The sequence below is a fragment of the Monodelphis domestica genome, chromosome 3 (assembly GCF_027887165.1).
Source record: "Monodelphis domestica isolate mMonDom1 chromosome 3, mMonDom1.pri, whole genome shotgun sequence".
In the NCBI taxonomy this organism is placed as follows: domain Eukaryota; kingdom Metazoa; phylum Chordata; class Mammalia; order Didelphimorphia; family Didelphidae; genus Monodelphis; species Monodelphis domestica.
In genome coordinates this window covers 2865001-2888880 of record NC_077229.1, presented here as the reverse complement: position 1 = coordinate 2888880, position 23880 = coordinate 2865001, and the positions used below count along the sequence as shown (strand labels likewise).

Sequence of the window (23880 nt, the reverse complement as noted above, 5' to 3'; positions counted from 1 at the left end):
TACATTTTGTATTATATCCACTAGTTATTTTTCTCTTTTCTTTGGATTTTTTCATGTTTTTGATTTTCTTTTGGAAATTGATTCATATACCTCATGACTCATCTATTCATCCCTGAGTGATCCTTGTGTTTTTTATTAGTCACCTCAGGGGGGGTGTAAAAAGAAATAATCTGTCTGAAACTATTTCTGGTTGCTGTAACTGGGTATGCTCTGGCTTGTGACTAGAGAGCTACTACTAGGGGAACCTGAGGGTGTCTCCTTCAATGCCAGCCTTCACCTCCCAGTTTTCCACTCACACCTTCCTGCCTCTTTTCTCCTCCCCAACCCCCCCCCCCCCTGTTGGTCAGCCACCTTTCTATATAACTCAAAGGTGAACTGAGTGGTTTAGAGAAGATACTCTTGTTCTCTTTCTCAGGTAAGGAGGTTTATTGGGAAAGATAGGACAGGATGGAAATTGAGGTGAGAGGGATGAGGTTGTCCCTAATCTACAAGGAGGATTAGGAGGATTATGGAAAATGCCAGTCCTGTCACAACTGTGACACCGATAGTCAGAGAGATGGACGACAATTGTTAAGTCTTCTTTCTTCCAATTACACAAAGCCACCAAGGAAAGTAAATTTCTTCTCAGATTAATTCCAGAAGCCCCCTCCCCCCCAAAGGTCCTTCAACTCAAGCCAGATGAAGCCAGTTTCTCTTGGTCAGGAACCTCCAGAAAGAAAAAGTCTCTCCCTTGGTCTGTAACCCCCAGAGGTAAAATATCAGTTCAGCTCCTCTGGCAAGGCTCCAACTGCCTTTTCTGGGAATATTCTGTTTTGGAATCTTCATCTTGATTGACAGATCAGGTCCCCAGCTTTGTGTCTTGCATGTTTGAAATTCTTTTTCAATGCTTCTTCAATGGGGGCCAAGTTATTGTTGTGAACTTTGATTTAAATTTGAGCAATTTTAGGATAAGAAACTTGCTACCTAGCAGAATCCAGAATGCCCCATAAAGATAGATGCTTGTAGAGATCACATGCTTCACCAGAAGATCCAGAGTGAACTTTGGGATGTGGTGACTTGAACTCTTGTGGTTTGAATGCTTTTGTTTTGAATGTTTTGAACTCATGCCATAGGGGAGTGCCCCCAAATTGGCTTTTGTCAATCTAGTAATCATTAGATTTTTTCTCTTTACCTTTTATCCACAAATTATTGTGATCTTTAAGTTGATTATGTTTCCATGATCCTTTTGGGGAAACTGGTTTCCCAATAAGATCACAAGGGCTTATGTATAAATGGAGATTTTTGAGTCTTTGGACTTCATCCCCCAGAAGTCCCTTAGTATTTCCCAGAATTCCCTATAATCTCTTCTGTGTCTCCACATTGGTGAGAGCACGTTTTTGGCATTTAACTGGCAGTAAAGACTCCCACATCCTCCATTCTTGCATAATGTAGCATCAGCAATGATGGTGGTAAGGTGGGGAAACTTTGAAAATGACTAACCAGCCATGGGCACATTGTTTTTATTTTGTATCGACTTTATTCCTTGATTTTAATGATCCCTAATAAATGTCATAAATATAATATTTTTATTATTATAATATTTATAGGGAAAGAAGGGGGGATTGAAAAAATGGGATACGGAAGGTTTGTAGCATAGAATGGAGGAGTTGAAGTGAGAGAGGGAATATGGCTGCTGGTGAGGCAAAGGAGAGATGCCCCCTGCCAAGAGGCTATTTTTGAACAAAATGGGTTGTCCAAGAAATGAGCTACTTATGGTAGCCTGCGGGGATGTCTTCTCTATGGATTGATGGCAAAGATGCCCCAGAGCAGGTAAACACGGACCCTCCTGAGGGACAAGTCTTTCCCCAGACTTTGGTTACCCAGCAGGGGCCTGATAAGGACCATTTGTAGTTGAATGATTAGACTGAGGTTTAGCAACCTCTATGCCCCCTGAGAAGATAGTCCACTTATCTGACTGCGATATTCAAATAAGATAATTTTAATATCCTCTTCGGATTGGAGAGGTATCAGGGAAAACAGAAGAGGGATTTCCCTAGATAAGGTTTGAGTTTTTCTCAGCTTTGGAGCTGAGGCCAGGCCTCACAGGCTGGTGGAGGGTTTCTCTTATTCCTGTCTATGCTATATCTGTGCTAGTTTTCTTCATTTCAAAATCTTAGCAGTAGACAGCAAGCAACAAGAAAAGTTCTGATCTTCAGAGTTGGTTTCTTCAAGCTGAAGAAAATAGAGGCACTTCTATCCAGAGACCTGGAAGAAAAGCCCCTCCCACTTCCAAAGCCAGGAAGGAAGAGCTAGTCACAAGATCAACTGCCACTCCCAGTTGCCCCTTCCCCCACCAACTGTCAGTCTTGTCGATTTCTTCTCTAATATTCCCACTGTTGCTTGTTCCAACACAGTGGCAGAAAGTCCAGAACTTGTTTCAGTTTCCTTTCCACAATCGTCCCCCCCTTTTTTTGGTGTGACCTTCCCAACGCCACTTATTTTTATTATAGTTATCAATTTATTAAATCTACTCTAAGGAATGGGGTGTATGGGGTGTTCAGGGAGGGGTAGTATCTCTGGTATGGAGGGCTTGTTGTGCCCTCCTAGGTCAGCTCTCCAGCCTCTGACCCCCCACCTGACACCCAGCTCTCACTTGTGGCTCCCAGTAGCTGCTAGCATGCAGCAGTGGCCACACCCCGGACAACGGCTTCGACAGGCTGGCTAAACCTTGTGAGGGTAGCCATTGGGTTGTCAACCCCTGGTGAACCAGGGCTTTGCTCACCCAGCATGTGAAGACTGCTTTGGCTGAACAGATGGAAGAAACCAATAAGAAGGTTCAGCGGCTGAGATGGCGACGCAGCAAAGCACTGTGGAGTGCTTAGGGCGTGTTGGAGCACAAAAGACAACACGGCCATCCAATGCAGGTGAGGAAGTCTCCAGTGCCACTGGACCCAGGCTTCTAAAGCCGAGAGAGTGGGACTGTCTCTGTGCATTGACTTTTCCACTTAAATCTCCTTCATGTACAACGCTCTCTCTGGTCAATCATGAGGATCCAATGGCAGAACTGAATCACCAACCAGGAAGTCCTCGACAGAGCCAACTCCACCAGCATCGAAGTCATGGTCCTCAAAACCCAGCTACGATGGTCTGGACACGTCATCCGCATGGACCCACAGCGAATATCAAGACAGGTATTCTATGGTGAACTGTCAGCTGGACTCAGGAAATAAGGCCGACCAAAGAAAATACTCAAGGATCAGCTAAAGTCATTCTTGTAGTGGGCTGGCATTACACCAAAGCAACTAGAACTCGCTGCCTCTGTCAGAAGCAGCTGGCGAACCCACATTAACCATGCCGCCACCACCTTTGAAGATGAACGACGTCAACGTCTTGCCGCTGTGCGTGAACGCCGACACCAGGCCGCAACCACACTTCCCATAACAACTGGCGTCCCATGCCCCATGTGCCACAAACTCTGCGCCTCAGCCTTTGGACTTCAAAGCCACATGAGGGTACATCAATAGATGATAATGCACAAAGACAATTGTCATTCTCCATCACCGAGAGGCTACCACTAACTCACTCTAAGGAATTCTATGCAGGAAAGTTTGGGTAAGGATAGTTTTAGAGTTTTACAATAAATTCAGTACAAATTTAAATCTTAGTGCTAATAGTACTTACTCTTGCTGAGTTAACTAAAATAGTTTTCTTATTATATATATATATATATATATGTTATTCTTTGCAGACTATTTTATCTTTATATATTTCCATTAAACACAATTTCAGCATCAGCTTTACAATAAACAATTAAAAGTTTACTATCTGCAAATGCAGCTTTAGTCTATTCCTATGAATAATTTTCTATGCTATGTTTAATTTAACTTACTCCTAATCTACTCCCAATTTATGATAATTATTATCTAAGTCTCTAGTCTAATCTATAACCTAATCTTATGTACAACATATATACATGCTATGCTAAATATTTACAGACTCTATCACTGTTACTAACAAAATTATGGTATGTACATTATTTATAGTTATTATTTACATATAATACAATAATATACATCTATTTATCTTTCTATTTGCCTAAGACCTTATGAAACTAACTATATACATATTAACATTTTGCATAAATACAATTTCAGACACTTGTTTATTTAAACAAGATCTCCCAATATGTCAGTTTGTGATTTTGTGTTTTGTGTCTAATTGTGTTGTGTCAAATTAATACTTACCAAGTTTCTAAAGATTTCCACTTCTCATGTTGACTGATGGATCTCATCTTTCTTCCAAGTTATATAGTGTTGCATGCTATTTCCCTAATGTGTGAAATTACTTTTGTTTTATTATTTCAGTACACTCAGTCTTACATATAAGACTTGTTTTCCATTTGTCCTATGCTTATATAAACACATTTACAAAGTTCAAAGTCTTAGCTGTACATTTCAGCGTTTCCCCTTTGTTTCTTCTCTCTAGCAGCTTTTCTTGATTCTTTTCCTCTGGGATGCTTTTCCTCTGGGCTAGAAAGTTGTCTTCTCGCTGTGGCATGCTTGACTACTGGGATCTTGTTGTCTCAAACTTTATTTGTCACTATTATTTCTTTGTGGTGTACTTTTTGATGTTAATCAGTTCTTGTTTTCATTTCTCAGCCCTTTTGTCTAATTATCTTCTTTGTCTGTTACACTGATGTTGAATTTTTCTGGTTTTACATGGGAACAGTGGAACCAAGAGTCTTTTCCTGTTAATGGCTGTTGGTATAGTAAGCAATACTTCATGTGGTCCAGTTCATTTTATGTCTGGCCAATTTTCTATTGAAAAATTTTAAGTATACTATGTCTCCTGGTTTGATGTTGTGTAAATTGTAATCCAGGGGTACTGTTTGTTGTATCAAGCCCATTTCAGGCAACTCTGCTATTCTTGTTTGTAAAGCTTGTATATATTTTGTTGATAATCTCCACCTATCATTGCATTGTAATCTGGTTTACAAGTCCTTCCTTGCCAAATTGCGTGTTGATATAGCATCTCAAATGGAGAAATGTGAAAATCTCCACTGGGTCATGTTTTAAGATGGAACAGAACTAATGGCAAAATGCCTGTCCATGTTTGGTGTGTTTTTGCACAAAATTTTCCTATCAATGTTTTGATGTTTTTATTTAAACTCTCCCCTTGCCCTGAACTCTGGGGTTGGAATGGTGTGTGGTATGTTGCTTGTATTCCTAGATTTTTATAAAATTCATTTAATATTGATTACGTGACTTCCACGGTCTGAGTTCAATTTTGTTGGAATCCCAAATCTATGTATGATTTCTTTTAATAGGATTTTGACCACAAATGCTGTGTTGCTCTTTTTGGCAGGAAAAACTTCTGGCCATCTAGTCTGTCTGTGATGAGAAGGCAATACTTAAACCCTTTGCCTTTTGGCATATTGATAAAATCCATCTGTATACATTCAAATGGAGTATATGCTAAGGAACAACCTCCTAAATCTTTGGTCTTATATACTCCCTGATTCAACTGCATACAAATTTTATATTTTTGACAAACTCTTACGGCATATGAGGATATTCCTGGTGTAGTCCAAAATCTCACTGAATAGGTCATGGCTTGGGGTCCATAGTGTCCTTTTGTATGTGATAAAATACATTTTTGTCCTTTTGTACACGTGATAAAATAATGTTCTAGGTAGGATGCGCTTGCCTATTTGCGAAAACCATATACCTCTTGTTTGTTTTGCCCCTAAGTTCTTTATCCACGATTGGATTTCCTGTTTATTTTAGGCATTATATAGATTGTCCTGTTCAACTATTGAGAAATTCAATACATGTAGAGGTCCTTTTCCAACTCCACATTTTGCTGTAATGTCAGCTCTATTGTTTACTAAGAACACATCTTTAGCCCCGGTGTGTGATCTACAGTGGATTATTGCCACTTCCTTGGGCAGTTGTATGGCCTAAAGAAGTTGCATTATTGCTTTGGCATATGCAATCTCTTTGCCTGCACTTGTCAAAAATCCTCTGTTTCCAAATTTCTGCGGTGGCATGAATTACTGAGAATGCATACTGAGAATCTGTAAATATTGACCTGTTTATCTTTTCTGATTTGCAATGCATTTAATAAAGCAACTAGCTCTGCCCCTTGAGCACTCACATACTTTGGTAAGGACACATACCATAATGTCTCTGTTTGTGTTACTACTGCTGCTCCAGTGTACCTTTCTCCATTAACTATCATGCTCGAACCATCGGTATACATTTCAATGTCAGGTTGTTCTAGGGGAGAGTCTAAAATTCTTGGTTTTTCTATTAATGATATTGTTTCCTGGCAATTATGTATTGGTTCCCCTTCCAATGGCTGATCTGGAATCAAGGATGCCAGATTCAATGGTCGGCAACATTTTAAAGTGATATTTTCGTTGCTTAGTAACACAATTTCATATTGAGAAAGTCTTTGCTGTGTGCAAACTTGTAAATGTCATTTCTTCAATATGGATTCTAGTTGGTGTGAAGAGTAGACATTGAATTTTCATCCTAATACCAAGTCAGATGAGTTTTGAATCATGGCTGCTGTGGCTGCAATTGCTCTGAAACAGGGAATCATTCCTTTGTCAATTTTATCTAGCTGTATACTATATATATGCCCCTAGCCTAAATTTGGGTCCTAAAGTTTGGACTAACACTCCAGAAGCTCTGCCTCTTGCTTCATGTACAAAGAGATGGAATTCTTTGTTGTAGTTTGGATTACCTAAGGCAAGAGCTGTTATGACTGCTTCTTTGAGCTATGCCAAGGCTTGGAGATGCTCTTTTGTTAGTTTCAAAGACTCTGTGACTGTGTTTTTGGTTAAGTCCATAAGGCATTTTTTTAAATTTGGCTTTAGCCTAGGATATATTGTATACAGAAACCTGTCACTCCTTAAAAGGCTCTCAGTTTTTTCTTAGTTTTTGGCATGGTGAGCTTCTATATGTCCTATACTCTTTTCTTGGAAATCTTTCTTGTCCCCTTTTCCAAGCTCTAGGAATTTTTTACTGTTCTGGTAACAACCTTTAGCAGATGGGGATAAAAGAAGAATGTCATCCACATAGTGCACTATTTTGATTTCTTTGAATTGGATGTTCTTTAAATCTTGTTGCAAGATTTGGCAAAATGCTGTTGGGCTATCACACAATACCATTGGTAATCTTCCCCATGTCATTTGAGTCCCATTCCAAGTGAAAGCAAAGATTTTTTGGCTTTCCTTTGCAATTGGAATGCTAAAATAATCACTACACAGATAAATGACAGTATAATGTCTAGATTCACTAGGAATTTCTGAAATTATTTTAGAAGGGCTTGGAATGACTGCATGAGACCTTTTTACAAAGTTATTTACTGCTCTTAAATCTTGGAACAGTCTCCATTGAACTTTTCCTTCAGAATCACATTTCATTGTTGGTGTATTATATTCTGAAATTGTTGGGATTAAAATTTTCTGATCCAACAAGCTTTGGGTAATTGGGTTGATTCCATCTATGGCTTCTTTACTTAGTTTGTATTGTGGTATCCTTGGTGGTGTCCTTTCTTTAACTTCTACTTTTACTGGTGTTGCTGACTTTAGAATCCCTACATCCGTAGAATGTGTAGCCCCAAATCCTTCTGGTATATCACTTGGTATTTCAAATATTGCACCTTCATTCTGAACTTGTTCATCATCCACTTGCCCCATGAACAGCAATGGATAATATTTTAAAGAGTCTGTGTAGATGTAGAAAGATTTCCCCTGATTTTTCACATTGAATGGTTGCTCCTATTTTACACAAAAAAATCTCTCCCAAGAAGGTTGATTGGGCATTCTGGGATTAACAAGAATGTGTGTTCTGTTGTTAGGGGTCCTAGAGTTACCATTTTTAATTTTAGTTTTGGTATTCCCTGTTTTTTCCCTGTAGTGTAATTTATCACACTAGTGCAGAACACCAACTGAATAGGTTTGTTGAGGAGGCCAGACTCCCAATAAAGCCAGAACCTGGTCATATCAAGAACATAGCCCCTGAGCCTTAGAATATAGCCTTTTTTATGCCAAGAAACCTGATCACCCAGTGGCAAGAAATAATTTAGTAATTAAAATAGAATGGATGTAAAATCGATTATATGGGCACCTTAATTAATGACACAAGTGCTGATTAATCTGGTAAGTGTAAGAAATATCTCTATGGGTGGTAACTTTGCAGTACTTAGCAGGGCCTTAGTGTGTTTACTAATGATTATCATGGAATAATAGGAGTCAGCAGTTTTGCTTATCTGATATGTGAAAACAAGAGTGTCTCTCCACCTCCCAAGTGACTTGTCTTGCTCTGCAAACAAGACCATCCTACCTTTTTTCATCTGACCATCATATATACCCAAGAGGGCTGTGGTGGGATTTATGGAATCTCCTGAGTTTTAGTCTTAAGGACTTAAACAAGATTTGATAGCACCCCAAACTAAATTTCTCATGAAGTGTTATAATTTTTGTAAAGCATGGTATATTATTTATCTGAACTCAAAATGAATGTTTGTGTTATAAAAATCATAAAGGCTAATACTATTATAATCTCAAAAGGGGTTAGAGGGTTTCATACTCACAAATACAAGTTCAAATATAATCATCCTTATGGGAAAACAGAAATGAATTGAAATGCTACTACATCACAATTTAAGACAGTTCCATCAAATCTAGATTCATCCTTATAAGTGGTAACCTATGGAATCTTTTCTCAAGAGAAACTTGCTTTCAGCACCCTTTAGCCCTTCCCCTCCCCTTCCCTACCCCATTGAAAACCAAGCATAGAGCCTAGAGACAAGAACACAAAATGATTCAGTTAAAATCTTATTCCCATTAAAGGATGTACCCACCTTCAATAAAGGCAGAAATGGAGTGTCTTTAAGATACCACTCACCCTTTATACTCCCAAGATCAAAATAGACTCAAAGAAGACACACTTTCTTTCAAAGAAGAACCAATTATAATAATTTAAAAAATTGAAAATCATATTCAAAACATTTTACCCCAATTGGATGCGTATTAAAATTTTATTAGAAAGTTTTTGGGAGAGAGAATACAAAATCATCTCTCTTGCTTAGAAGGAATTCCTAGGTATTTTATTTTGTCTAAGGTGATTTTGAATGGGATTTCTCTTTCTAGTTCTTGCTGCTGAGCTGTGTTGGAGATATATAGAAAAGCTGGTGATTTATGTGGGTTTATTTTGTATCCTGCAACTTTGCTAAATTTGTTGATTATTTCAATTAGCTTTTTTGGTTGAATCTCTAGGATTCTTTAAGTAGACCATCATGTCATCCGCAAAGAGTGATAACTTGGTCTCCTCCTTGCCTATTTTGATGCCTTCAATTGCTTTTTCTTCTCTAATTGCTATTGCTAGTGTTTCTAGTACAATGTCAAATAGTAGAGGTGATAATGGGCATCCTTGTTTCACTCCTGATCTTATGGGGAATGCATCTAGTTTATCCCCATTGCAGATGATATTAGCTGATGGTTTTAGATATATACTGTTTATTATTTTTAGGAATGACCCTTCTATTCCTATGCTTTCTAGTGTTTTTAATAGGAATGGGTGTTGTATTTTATCAAAGGCTTTTTCTGCATCTATTGAGATAATCATGTGGTTCTTGCTAGTTTGCTTGTTGATGTGGTCAATTATGTGGATAGTTTTCCTAATATTGAACCAGCCCTGCATCCCTGGTATAAATCCTACTTGATCATGGTGAATGAGCCTTCTGATCACTTGCTGGAGTCTTTTTGCTAGTATCCTATTTAAGATTTTTGCATCTATATTCATTAGGGAGATTGGTCTATAGTTTTCTTTCTCTGTTTTTGACCTGCCTGGTTTTGGAATCAGTACCATGTTTGTGTCATAAAAGGAGTTTGGTAGAACTCCCTCTTTGCTTATTATGTCAAATAGTTTGTATAGTATTGGGATTAACTGTTCTCTGAATGTTTGATAGAATTCACTGGTGAATCCATCAGGCCCTGGGGATTTTTTCTTAGGAAGTTCTTTGATGGCTTGTTGGATTTCATTTTCTGATATGGGATTATTTAAGAATTCTATTTCCTCTTCTGTTAGTCTAGGCAGTTTGTGTTTTTGTATATATTCATCCATTTCTCCTAAATTGGTGTATTTATTGCCATATAATTGGGCAAAGTAATTTCTAATGATTGCCTTAATTTCCTCTTCATCAGAGGTTCTGTCCCCCTTTTCACCTTTAATGCTGCTAATTTGCTTTTCTTCCTTCCTTTTTTTAATTAGATTGACCAGTACTTTGTCTATTTTGTTTGTTTTTTCAAAGTACCAGCTTCTTGTCTTATTTATTAAATCAATAGTTCTATCACTTTTGATTTTATAATTTCTCCCTTAATTTTTAGGATTTCTAGTTTGGTTTTCTGCTGGGGGGTTTTAATTTGATCGCTTTCGAGTTTTTTCATTTGCATTTTCAATTGATTGATCTCTGCTCTCCCTTGTTTGTTAATATAAGCATTCAGGGATATGAATTTACCTCTGATTACTGCTTTGGCTGCATCCCAAAAGGTTTGAAAGGATGTCTCGCCATTGTCATTTTCCTCGATGAAATTATTAATTGTTTCTATGATTTCTTCTTTAACTAAACGGTTTTGGAGTATCATATTGTTTAATTTCCAATTGGTTTTAGATTTGGTTTTCCATGTACCATTACTAATCATTATTTTTATTGCCTTGTGATCTGAGAAGGCTGCATTCATTATTTCTGCTTTTCTGCATTTGTGTTCTATGTTTCTGTGACCTAATGTATGGTCAATTTTTGTGAATGTGCCATGTGGTGCTGAGAAGAAGGTGTATTCCTTTTTATCCCTATTTATTTTTCTCCATATGTCTATTAATTCTAATTTTTCTAAGATTTCATTCACTTCTTTTACCTCTTTCTTGTTTATTTTTTGATTTGATTTATCTAAATTTGATAATGGTTGATTTAAGTCTCCCACTAGTATGGTTTTATTGTCTATTTCTTCCTTCAATTCTTCTAGTTTCTCCATTAGAAATTTGGGTGCTATATTATTTGGTGCATACATGTTGATTAATGATATTTCCTCATTGTCTAGAGTCCCTTTTAACAAAATATAATTACCTTCCCTATCCCTTTTGATCAGGTCTATTTTTGCATTGGCTTTATCAGATATCATGATTACCACTCCTGCCTTCTTTCTATCAGTTGAGGCCCAGAAGGTCTTACTCCATCCTTTAATTCTGACCTTGTGGGTGTCAACCCGCCTCATGTGTGTTTCTTGAAGACAACATATGGTAGGGTTTTGGATTCTAATCCATTCTGCTATTCGTCTACGTTTTATGGGTGAGTTCATCCCATTCACGTTCAAAGTTATGATTGTCATTTGTGGACTCCCTGGCATTTTGATTGCCTTCCCTAATTCTAACCTTTTCTTCTTCAGCTCTACCTTTTAGTCCAGTGATTTACTTTGAATCAGTCCCCCTTGTCCCCTCCCTTGATGTTTCCCTTTTTAGTCCTTCCCTTTTTCTTCCCTCCCCCTCCCCCCTCTCTTTCCCTCCCTTTTTGTTCTCCCTCTCTCCCTCCCCCCCTTGGTTTTCCCTTCTCCCTACCCTTGTTGGGTAAGATAGAATTCAAGATCCCAATGGATCTGGATGTTTTTCCTTCTCAGAGTTGATTTCCCTGAGATTGAGGTTTAAGTACCCCCCCCCCTCTTCCTCTCCTTCTTATAGGAGTTTTCTTCCCCTCCCCTTCCCATGTGAATCTTTGTGTGAGAAAGCTTATTCTATTTGGTCTTTCTTTACCCCCTATTTATACATTACATTTTCCCCACATATTAGTATACATAGATTGATATAAATGTAGTCCTTATAGAAGAGAGTTTGAGTAAAAGAAGAAGATAACATTTTTCCCCTTTCCTTAATATTTACCTTTTCAGGTATTCCTTGCTCTTTGATTTTCGGTATCAAACTTTCCACAGAGCTCTGGTCTTTTCTTTGAAAAAAGTTGGAAGTCTTCTATTTTGTTGAATGCCCATACTTTCCCTTGGAAGTATATAGTCAGTTTTGCTGGGTAGCTGATTCTTGGTTGGAGACCCAGCTCTCTTGCCTTTCTGAAGATCATGTTCCATGCCTTACGATCATTCAGAGTAGAACTTGCAAGGTCTTGTGTGACCCTGATTGGCATTCCTTTATATCTAAATTGTCTTTTTCTGGCTTCCTGTAGGATTTTTTCTTTTGTTTGATAGCTTTGGAATTTGGCAATTACATTCCTGGGAGTTGTCTTTTGGGGGTTTAGTGTAGAAGGTGTTCTGTGAGCTCTGTCAGTGGCTGTATTGCCCCCTTGTTCTAGAATCTCTGGGCAATTTTCTTTGATTATATCTTTTATCACCATGTCCAGTTTGGTGTTTATTTCTGGCTTTTCTGGGAGTCCAATTATTCTTAAATTATCTCTTCTCCCTCTATTTTCCAGATCTGTCATCTTGTCGGTGAGATATTTTATGTTCTCTTCTAATTTCTTGGTATTTTGGCTTTGCTTTATTAATTCTTGCTCTTTTACACGATCGTTGTCTTCCAGCTGCCTGATTCTGGCCTTTAAAGCCTGGTTTTCCTTTTCAGTTTCATCACACCGGTTTTGTAGATGCGTGAATTTCTTTTGCATTATTTCCAACTTTTCCTCCAAGAAGGCTTCCATCTTTTTTTCTGATTCAAATTCTTCATGGGTTTGTGGAGAGTTTCCATTTCCTTTGGAAGGTTTTGGAGCATTTTCTTGTATATCATCTTCAATCTGCTCTGTATTTTGGCTCCATAGAATGTGTCCAAATTCGCCCCTTTCTTCTTATTTTTCTTGGTATTTTGGGGCTTCTGTGCTTCTGTGGAGTTTGCCATCTCTGAATGTGGAGGATTAGCTTTTCTTATCTCTGTCTGGTGTTCAGAGGCTTTAGTCTTAGGCAGATTGTCGGTTCTATGAGCTTTCCCTGGGTTAAACTGAATATGCCTCACTGGAACTGGAATGGAAGGGTCGGACCAGGAGGCCACACTCTCCGCCGGCTCTCTGGGTCGGGTTGCTTTCCGGAAGTTGCCTTCAGAATAGCTGGCCGTGAGGCTGTTTCATCTGCCTGCGGGGGGATGGGCTGTGGCTTCCTGGAGCTCTGAGGGCAGGGACTTTCACTGAGACTTGGATAGCAGGATCCAGCCCGTGAGGCTGTCTTGCCCGCCCTGAGGGTTGCTGTTGTTTCGACCTTGCTCTCTGCCAGGGGAGCTCCGAGGGCAGTGACTTTCACTGGGACTCGGATAGAAGGCCCTGAGGGTTGTTGTTCCGAGGACCCTGCTCTCTGAGCAGGGCGGGGCTGCGGCTTCCCGGAGCCTTGGACTCTGCGCTCCTACCCCTTAGGTCCGAGTGATCTCAGGTTCTGGCTTTTGAGTGGGGCTGTACCTTTTGATCCGGGTCCAGGTCCAGGAGGAGGGTTCCCAGGGTCTATGCTGTTGATCGTTTTGAATTTCGGCTCCTTAGGAGCTTATAGTTTGAGATCGGTCGGGAAGGGTTTTCCGGAGATCTGAACTTTTGCTTTCTCTAAGCCGCTGTCTTGACCGGAAGTCACCAGGAAGTACCTACTTTTAATAAAAATGGAAACTTGGTATCTGTAAGACATCATACACCTTTTACCCCTGAGGATTTAAAAAAATTGAAGGAAGATATGCCATCACTTGTGGACGAACCAATAATAATTATAAAAAAATTAGAGAACATATTCAGAACTTTTGACCCCACTTGGTTGGATGATGAGAATATATTAGATGAATTATTAACAAAGAGAGAGAGAAATAAAATCATCTCTCTGGCTAATCAAAAACGAGGTAAAAAAGGAAGTCATTGGGGAACTAGAGATCCACATTGGAACCCCAATGTTGAACTAGATTACACAAAACTAAACCAGACCAGAGAAGCATTTTTGACAGCCATGAGAGCTTGCTCTGATAGACCTGAAAAATGGTGAAAATTTGAAAAAACCCGACAACATATTGATGAAACACCCTCCCAGTTTATGGACAGACTTATTGACATAGGGAATACATATATGGAACTTGATTTATCCTGAGAAAGAGACATTAGACAACTACGTAGACAATTTGTTAAGAATTGTTGTTCAGTGGTAAAGGACTATTTTAAAACTAGCTGTCCTAATTGGGACTCTATGGACCTCAATGAACTAAGGAGAGTAGCAACCTATGTTTATAAAGGTCGTGTAAAAAGACCTGAGGAAGATGATACATCAGTGGGAGATTTAAAAAAAGAAATTGAAATGTTAAAGAGACAATTGAAAAATAAGGGAGAGACTATAGCCCCTTTGCGGGAATTCACAAATAAATCAATAACTTGCCACTTCTGTGAGAAGAAGGGCCACAAAATGATGGAATGTAGAACCTTTCTTAAGATGATTGGAAGGAATATGCAGTTTAATAATAGCTTTAGAAATAACTATAGAAATGATGATAATGGTCATAGAAACCAGAATTCTAGAAATTCTAGAAATTATAATAATGACTATGGAAATAACTATAATGAACATAGAAATAAGAACTTTAGAAACCAGAATTATAGAAATAGGAATTGGGAAAATAATGACAATTCTCCAAATGAAGAAAATTATAATACTCAACAACAATATATGAGAAATGGTGCTCGTCCAAAACATGCTCGAGGTGCTAATGAACCTCAGAGAGGTGCCCTTCAGGAGGGTGCCCAAGGAACTTCCCAATATGATGAAGATGATTCTTTTTAGATTGCATTGATTTTGTTGATATTAATTAACCTTTTTCATTTTTTTTTCTCCTCTCTGTGACATGGAAATCCCTTCGTGGTTGCCACAATGTGACATGGAAATCATTTTAAAAGACTGATATATATTAATTTAAGGTCGCTAAGGAATTCCGCTATGTAATTCCTAAATGAAAACTCAAGTCAGCAGTCAATCTTTTATGGAGTTTAATTACAATAGGAGGAAGAAAGGAATTAGAGATAGAGAGATAGAGGGAGAGAGAAAGGGGAGAGAAGGGAATAGGGCTTAAATACCCCTTCTGTTTAGGCTGGGCCAAAAGGCCCAAGCCCTTAGATAGCTGGGGCAATGAAAGGAGATCAGTCCCTATTACTCACGTGACCAAAAATGGAGAAACAGTCTCAGAGGCCCCCACCTTCAGCTTCCTTCAGAGCAAGCTTCTCAGAGCACACCGCAACCACTCCTGCCAACTCCTCAACCTCCCTCTCCTCTTCAGACCCCCCCAATCCTTCAGGAAACCATCCAAGTTGCCTCCCCTCAGTTCTCACATCTACCAATCACTGTCCATCAATTTCCCTGTGCCAATGGAGGCTCTAGCTTAACCCAGGACCGCCCAGAGGCTTTGCACATGTTTGTTGAAGGTCATATTTTCAAATAATTAAATCTTTGCTCCTTTGCTACAGGCCTTTCTAAATCCTGTTAACCTGAGTAGGGTAGAGATTGGAATAATTAAATTTTGATCTAGGCTGCAGCCCTTACTCAATCCTGTTAGGACTGAATAGGGTGGAGATTGATTCCAAGTATCTCCATTGTTTCAATTCTAAAATCAATCATGACTCAAAGAAATTCCTGTTCTATGCTTAAGCATAGGTCAAAGTCCTTTCCATTGTTCAGCAAAAGGTTTCTGTCCTAAAGTAATCTTAAAAAGGTAGGAGAAGGAACCTCCCATGCCAATGGGATTCACATTCCAATAGTCAAGACCCACTATCAATAGGAATTTTTTCAAGTATGAAATTTCCCAATGGTGAAATTTCCAACATTTATAAGTCTAAGAAATTTTGAGGTTTACATCTCCAAATAGTAGGAAAGAATGAACAAAGAACTTAAAACTATGATTGGCAAATTATGCACTGAGACACATTTAAAATGGCCTGAAATTCTCCCTCTGGCCCTATTTTATCTTAGAAGCAGACCTAGAGGAGACTTACATATTTCACCAGTTGAGATGCTTTTTGGACATCCGCCTATACAAGCTAAGCCTTTCTCCCCGGCATATACCTCACTATTAGGGGGAGATATTACTATTGCTTCCTATATACAGGAGTTACAGCACAAATTACGTGAACTTCATGAATCTGGAGCTGCAGTACAAGCTGGACCACTAGACTTTTTTCTGCATGACCTGAATCCAGGAGATAAAGTTTATATTAAGAATTTCAAGCATACTGGAGCAACTCAGCCTTCGTGGGAAAGATTATTCCAAGTATTATTAACTACTCCAACATCCATAAAGATTGGAGAAAAGGACTCTTGGATTCACTGCTCACATGTGAAGAAAGCATCTTCTGCTGAGACTGATTGACTAAAACCTATCCTATGAATTGGAGATAATAATCCATACACAAATGGATGCTGTTTTTCGAGAACACATTGAATTACTGATTTTTTCCTTATTTTTATAATTTCTTTTCTTTATTTGTGATTAGAATATTTGATTTTTTCTCATTTTTGTACTGAAGGTACACATAATTAATATTAATATTTTTTCCTGCAGTAATAGAAGTTAATATATATTCTTGCTATAATATCAATATATACCTAAAAGCTTTAAAGTACGGGAACCTGCCATTTATTGATAAAATATTATAGGACTGTGATTAATGTTTGTATCTGATTCCAGAAATAGGGATGTAAAGATTAAAATTTAGGGGAGACGGGGGAGACTGCGGCATCTGAAATTAGTTTCTCTCTGAAAGAGTATTATATTTTTTAGAGGTTTATTGAAGATTAAGGATTACAGAAAATACAGGATAAGAAACACATGTCCAAGCCATAGAGTGGCCTAGACACAACCTCACCTACATTACAAAAAAAAGCCACACCTGTCCCAAAACAGAAGTCCAAGAGTTGAGAGAGCCCCTCAAAAGCCTTTGAATCAGCTTAAATACCTTCTCGATCTCGGCCCAGGTGAGATTACAAGGCATTCTGGGGAAGTGGAGCAAAGGCTCGTGGGGATTGTAGTCCTGTATTCGAATCTATTTTTTACAGGGATAAAAAACAAGGAGCACAGACTTAACCTGAATAGTGCCAAAAAAGAGCACATATGAAATACTAATGTGAGACTCGAGGTTGCGAAGCTTGACATATGTTAAGTCGTAGGACTTCCTTGTATCTACACTCTTTACGAAGTACTCATACAAGTACAAAGTTTGACTATCATGCTGGCTCCCTATATCCCTGAGAATGACAAAAAACTTGGGCGAGGGAATGACATTTCCCTATCAAAATAGAATTCTAGTTACTTTTCTTTCTTATATTATGGCAACTTCCTGTAGTCTTGGATAAAAATGACTAAGTGAAATATTACTGCATTCTCTCCTATATACTTGTGGGATAGAAATTACTTTAAACTGGACCTATACGAGGCCTATTTTGAATTTTTCTTATGTTTTTGATTATTTTTCTATTCTTTTGATAATTGACTCGTACACCCCCATAACTGAACATTGCATTCTGAGCTAAAACTTGATGTTTTTTAACGCCTACTTCAGGGGGGATTGTATTTTAATTTAAAATCTAAGAATTTTTGAATTTTGAATTTTTTGTTTGAGATTGTATTTTTATAAAAATCCAAGAATTTTGATTTTTTGTTTAAGATTCTACTTCTATAAAAATTCAAGATTTTGATTTTGTTCGAGAAAAGATCTTCAAGAAAGAAGCTTGAAGCTTTTATATCCAGAGAATGAACTGTTGCAGAAAGATACCGGAAAACCTACACTTCATCAATAAGATCAAGAATGAACTTTGGATATGATTGATTGAACTGAACTTTAATTGAACATTTATTGTAAATGTACACATTTATGCCAAAAGGGACTGCCCCTGATTTGGCTTTCTGTCAATGCGCCCAGCAAAACATTGGTTTTGTTTTGTTTTCTTTTGTATTTCCTCTCTCACTATTCTAATTTCTCTTAGAAAATTGAATATTGTGTATATCTATAGTTAGAAGTGCATTTAGAACTACAAAATGATTATGTTAAATGATCAATGGGGAGACTAGTCTCCCCAATGATCATCAGGGGGGATTGTAAACCTTAAAATTTCCCAGACCCTACTTTATTAGATTGGATTAAGACCATTCCCCATTTGGGCAGTGAACTCTACTTAAAGCCGGAATGTGAGACTTCTACTTTACCTACTTAGGTCTGCCCTAGGGGAAAATAAAGTTGTAAACTCTTTTCTGAACAATGAAAAGTACTTAAACCCATACTTTTCTTAAGCTAAGTACCTATAAAGGTCAAGCAACTTGTGAATTTACAAGGAACAAAGAACTGGAAAACTTACTCAGAGCTTTCCTGGTGTGAATTACTCAAAAATCCACACCTTCTTAGGTGTGGACTAAAAATGGGCGGTCCTTTAGAAACATCTACAGTGATTGGTAGATGTAAGGACTTAGGGGAGGTGACAGAGGAGATTTTGCCCTTAAAAATAAGAGCTCAGGGAAGAGCTGAAAAGTCATTCTGAAACATTCAGATTGGAGAGACTCATTCTGAGGAGACTGATTCTGAAACATTCAGATGGAGGAGGGAACTGGTGAAAGCAGCTGAGATGCTGCTGGCCTGGTGTCATTTGAAATCCTTGTTTAGTCTGACCTTGTGGTGAGTGTTAAAAAAACTGATTCTTTTCTTACTCTCTGTCTTTCTTTGATTACTCATTGTATTGTTAATTAAAATTTCTATAAAACCCAATTGACTTGGGTATTTGAATAATTGGGAATATTTCCCTGGCAACCACCTTATATTTGATTTTAAAACCCAAGACACTGTAGTGAAACATATTTCTGTGGTCAAATTTACTCACCCTCTCTTATATCTATCACAATTTATATCTTCCACTATTTTAATCACTACAGTTTAAGACCTCAACCATTTTAAATCTCACAAAACAAACCCACTATCATAGTTCACATAAGTTGCTGTATGGAATTTTAAAAAGTATGAACTCCTGGATATTTGTCACAATTTTTACAGATGTAGCAAATCTTTCAACCTTGGCAAATACATTTTTAAACAAAGTAAAACTTATTTGGGTCTAGAACATCATCAAGAAATCTAGATATCATTCTGTTGGAAGTAAGTGATCTGAATAGTTATAAATGAGAGATGCTCCTCTTTGGGGAATCATCCAGGGGTAAAATGCTCTGGGATTACCTTCCCTGCTCCTTTGGCATGAGACTGTGATATCCCATCCGTTCACAGTTTTATAAATGTGGGAGGATTATAATTATATTTCACTTCAGCTACTAAAATGGACTTTACCTCCTTTTAGGGGCAGGCAAAATGATCAGAGTTGTTGAAAAAATATCTAAAAAGCATGTCTAAGGAACCCTTATAATCAATTTGAGACATTTAGCTCATTAAATTTTCCAAAGGTTATTACAGAATTGTAACCAGTTTGATGAAGTCCATCTATCCTCTATGTGACAACTTACAAAGTCAAAATAGAAAAAAGGCTATTCTTTATATGTGGCTTATTCAATAATATTTGTATAGTTATAGGGGAAAAGCACAGAATATAACAGTAGTTAAAACCCAGTACATTAAAACAATTCAGTGTAAAAAAATAGTATTGAATGCATTAATATATGAACTTACAATCAGTAAAATGCAATAAAATACAGAGATTTTTATAAAACATTGGAGTCTCAAATGCCTTAAAAATATAACCTCTAGTCTCTTTAAAGTTAATTTTTTTTAATCCATTGAGATACCTTTTGTCAGCACTGATAAATATCCCACAGCAAGTGTGAACGTGGGTTGTAGGAATTTCAATTTGGGGAGTCCCAATGGCATAGAGTTGCAGGGAGATGAAATTTTTCCTGAATCTCAGATGAGATAAATGAAAGTATCAGTGCACTCAAAAATATCCTTTGAAATACGAAAAGCACTGTTCTCTCATAGAATATGCCATACTTCCTGTTTGGAAAAAGTCTCTTTCTTCTCCTCGTTTCACCCCCCCCCCCAAAGGTCCCCTGCCATGTGGAGGCTAATTGTTGCCTAAATAAAGAACATCCCAGTTTTTACCAGTTGATTTGTGATTCCTGAAGACACAGAGCAGGTACCAGCAGCCTTGGTCTTGTGGTTGGCCTGGGGAGATATGGCTTGGAGGCTGGAGATCAGCTAGCTGGGCCGGGGAGGGGAGGGACCAGGAGAATCATCTGGGTCAAGCAGGTCTGGAGTGGATGAATAGAGGCAGGAACAGGCAGCATGATCAGAGTTGAATCAGAATCAGCTTTGCTAAATAGCCTTGGCAGGAGAAATGTGGCTTAAAAAAAAATTATCTAGGCTATCTTTAAAAAAAAAAATTGAGACGTTCCCATCTGATTAATGGTTGCCATTAACTGTAAAAATTAAATTAGTCTGTAGTAATAAAAATACTATATTTTAAAAGGTTTATTAAGGATTATTTGAAATCAAGGAATAAAAAAGATACACAATAAGAAAAGCACATGTCCATGGCTGATTAACCCATTCAAAATCCCCACGCTTGGCTTACCTTAGCACTATACTTTCTACAGAAGAGAAGAGAGTGTGGTAGGCATTACTGCCAGTTAAATAGTCATTGTGATCTTGGCCAGGTGAGATTATAGGAAATTCTGGGAAATACCAAGGACTTCTGGGGAATGAAGTATAGGGTTCAAAATCTCCATTTTTACAAGTATTTCATCAAAACCTTATAATTTATTGAGTCTTTCTCCAATTCAGGAGCATCAAGTCAATTTCCAATTCTTTGTCACCACACAAAAGAGTTGCTATAAATGATTGTACATACCGCTCCATTTGTTTTTCTTTGATCACTTTGGAATAGAAGGAGTACTGCTAGGTCAAAGAATATACAAAGTTTTAGTGCTTTAAACAAAGTACAAATTTGCTTTCCAGAATAGTTTGATCAGTTCACAACTCCACTAAGTGTGTCAATATCCAGAATTTCCCATATTTTCTCAGTTGTCATTTTTCTTTTCTCTAATAACGGCAAACCTGGTGTTTGAGTCTCTATCTCAGAGATTTTATATTGTTCCTTTTTCGAATTAATAGTGACTTACAGTATTGATCACGGCTATAGGAAGCTTGAATTCCTTTCTGAGAACTGCTGTTCATATCCTTTGACGTTTTAGCAATTGGGAAATGACTTGCAATTTTACAAATGTGACTCAATTCACGAAATGTTTTATAGATGAGACCTTTAGGAGAAAAATCGCTGCAAGCATTTCTGGTTTTCTGCTCTTTCTAATGTTGTTTGAGTGGGTTTCCTTTGGGCAAAACTTGTCACTGGCTGTCATCAAAAGGCTTCTAGTTTATCCCCATCAGTGGAAATGTTTGATGGCCTTTAGATATTGCTACGACTTCTCAAGGAAACGCCAGTCGTTTCTGTGCTTTCCAGTGTACTAACTAGAAATGTTTTATGCCGACAAAAGATTGTTAAAGTGTCTACGCAGATAACTGTTGTCTGAAGGAAACCTCCAGAGCTTACCTGTTTCCCTGCTAGCTTTATGCCACGTGACTAGACTTCCCTGGAGAGAGCTCCAAACATTGGCCCCAAAAGGATGCTGGGTAAAGGCGGGGGAGGGGGGCAGGAAGTGATCTCCCCACATTGCTTTGGATGGCTGAGAGCCAGCAGGGGGCGAGCCAGGAGGCTGGAGGAGAGTGAGACTAGAAGAGACTAGAAGAGTCTCTGCCCTCCATTTAGGAAAACTGGATGGAAACAGAACCAGCGTTTTTACACTCTTATTGCTTCGGGCCCTCAAGCTGATCGTTTCCTAACATGGACCCACCGTGCAGGCCTAGTACAGATCCCGGCCAGCCTGTAGACTCCGGGGTCAGCCGACTGTCGGAAAGGCCAAGCCCCGGAGTGGAAGCTCGTGTTTGGGGCTTTTACTTCCACGACCTTCCCCGGGAGGCTCCCGAGGCTGCTGCGGGTCTTGGCTGTCCCGGCACGGAGGCCGGCTCGTCCCCAGCAACCCCCGGCCAGTGAGGAGCCTCTTTTCCGGCTCTCTAATCCTCCTCCACAGCAGAAGGGGGCTTCCTTGACAAGCTACGGAGAAAGGAGCCCGACACCGGAAACGGCCCGGATCTGGCTGGACCGGACCAGGAACCCCCTTCGGGCCTCCATCCGGCGTCTTCCTGACTGGCTTCGGGAAGCAGCGCCAGAGAAAATCCCCATCGGAGCACCAGAGCCCACCTGGAGATCGGTCTGCTACCCAGAATGCCCCGCGCGGTGCCCTCGGGCCCCCTTCCCGCCTCGCACAAAGCGGGAATGCCGAGACCGCGAGGAAAGCGCAGCGCCGCGAGCTGTGTTAGGAGAGAGAAGAGCTGGGAACTGGGGACGCCGGAGGCCCGGGGAAAGCCAGGAGACCCGAGCGCCCTACACTGAGCGGCCCAACACAGGCTCCAGCTGCCCAAAGCCCCACCAGAGAGGAGCGGGGGCGGGGCCGGGGCCGACCCTCAGTGGGCGCGGAGAATTGTAAGGGAGGACGGGGGGGAGGGGGGGGGGTTGGGGAAGGGAGGGTTCGGAGGAGGGGAGAGGGGGAGCGTCAGCGCCAAGGGGCGGGGCGGAGCAATCAAGTGCCGACACAGGCTGCGCAAAGGCCTCCGGGAAGCCGGAAGTGAAGCTCGCCGGCAGTTTCTCTCCTTTTCTTCCAAGGATTTCTCTAAATGCTCTCAGCATCCGATTGTGGGACTTCATTCTCCGCGGGCTTCCCGCCTCGGTAATTATGACGTGTTGGTGGGGCACCGCGGGGGGGCTGGAGGGGAAAGGGAGGCCGGACTGGGGAACGGCCAGAGGACGAGGAGCCTTGGGGAGGGCGGGCGGTAGAGAACATGGCTGAGTTAGAATCCGGCCTCTTAAGAGTCCCTCTGGGGCCGACACCTCCCGCCTGGGCCTCCTGGAACCTCCCAAAGCCGAGAGCCCCTCCCCTCCCCTCGCGTCCTGGGACGCTGCAGCTGGGGGGTGGGGCTGGCTAGGCCGGGAGCGGCGCGGGACCGACAAACCAGGCTGCGAGTTTCCTGTGGGGTTGGATGTATCCCGGGGCTGCTCTGGTTTCTGACGGGGGTTGGCTGAGGTCTTCGGCTTCCTCTTCGGGACCTTCTTTGCTCCTAAAACGCCCTTTGGGAAGGGGCCAGGACTGGGTGCAGATTTACCGAGCCATGCTAGGACCCAGGAGTCCTGCCTCCCAGCCTCTGGGCCCCGGACCCCCCCCCCCCCCCCCCGAGCCCCTGCTCCCCCGCCCTTGGGGCAGCCTCAGAGTCAGCCCATGCAAGCTCTGCTCAGGCAATAAGGAGCCAAGACAGGGCGGAGAGTGAAGAGTTCAGGAGGGCTTCCTGGAGGAGGCGGGATTGTAGTTTGCACAGTTGGGAAGACTGGGAGGGAGAGCCTTTGAGCCGCTACGTGGGAGACAGCCAGAGAAGGGGCTCCTGGCCAGGAGCTGGAGGTGTTCATGGACCCCCAGGAGGCTGCTGTGTCCCGGGGCTGAGGGGGTGGCAGGGAGGAGGGGGATGGGGCCATCAGGACTGGGACTGCCAGAGAGCATCCTGGGGGATTTGATGAGGAGCCTGGGCCAGAGGAAAGTCACCTGAGGGGCTGAATGGAGGCTGGCAGGAAGGGGAAGAGAGCCCAGGAGTCCCTGCAGTCAGGGATGGGAGGCTGAGGGAGGAGGAGGGCCTTCCCCACCGGGAGGACTGCCCTCTGGCCAAGGGAGCCCCACCTGGACTGCTGGGGAGCAGCTAGTGTAGACATGAGGACATTTTCCTGTATTTCTCTGCTTTATTCTTTTACTGTCTCTGCTTTAATGACACTAAACTGCTCATAGGAAAAGCTGCTGGGCGGCTCCTTTCCTT

At 40.4% G+C, this 23880-nt stretch overlaps 2 protein-coding genes and 1 long non-coding RNA gene across 7 annotated transcripts in view; 2 read left to right on the top strand and 1 right to left on the bottom strand.

The window, feature by feature from the left end:
* Positions 1–23880, top strand: part of LOC107652138 (zinc finger protein 420-like) — a 181726-nt gene that overhangs the window by 16978 nt on the left and 140868 nt on the right. The gene's annotated exons all lie outside the window — the stretch shown is intronic.
* Positions 1–23880, top strand: part of LOC100617323 (zinc finger protein 420-like) — a 53948-nt gene that overhangs the window by 17038 nt on the left and 13030 nt on the right. The window contains exon 1 of one of the 5 annotated variants that reach the window (XM_016432822.2): positions 22562–22751. The exons of 3 other annotated variants lie outside the window; for them this stretch is intronic. Coding sequence is in view for 1 of the 2 variants with exons in the window: in XM_007490173.3 (XP_007490235.2) it covers positions 22699–22751 (53 nt within the window). In the remaining variant the exon portion in view is untranslated. Of the gene's footprint in view, positions 1–22561; positions 22752–23880 lie in introns of those variants that run through there. One more of the 5 variants, XM_007490173.3, reaches the window with a different exon arrangement.
* On the bottom strand, positions 14417–22605 carry LOC130457869 (uncharacterized). The gene is made up of 2 exons (XR_008917116.1): positions 20543–22605; positions 14417–20219 (listed from the first exon to the last, which is right to left on the bottom strand). It is a non-coding gene; the product is annotated as an uncharacterized LOC130457869 (long non-coding RNA).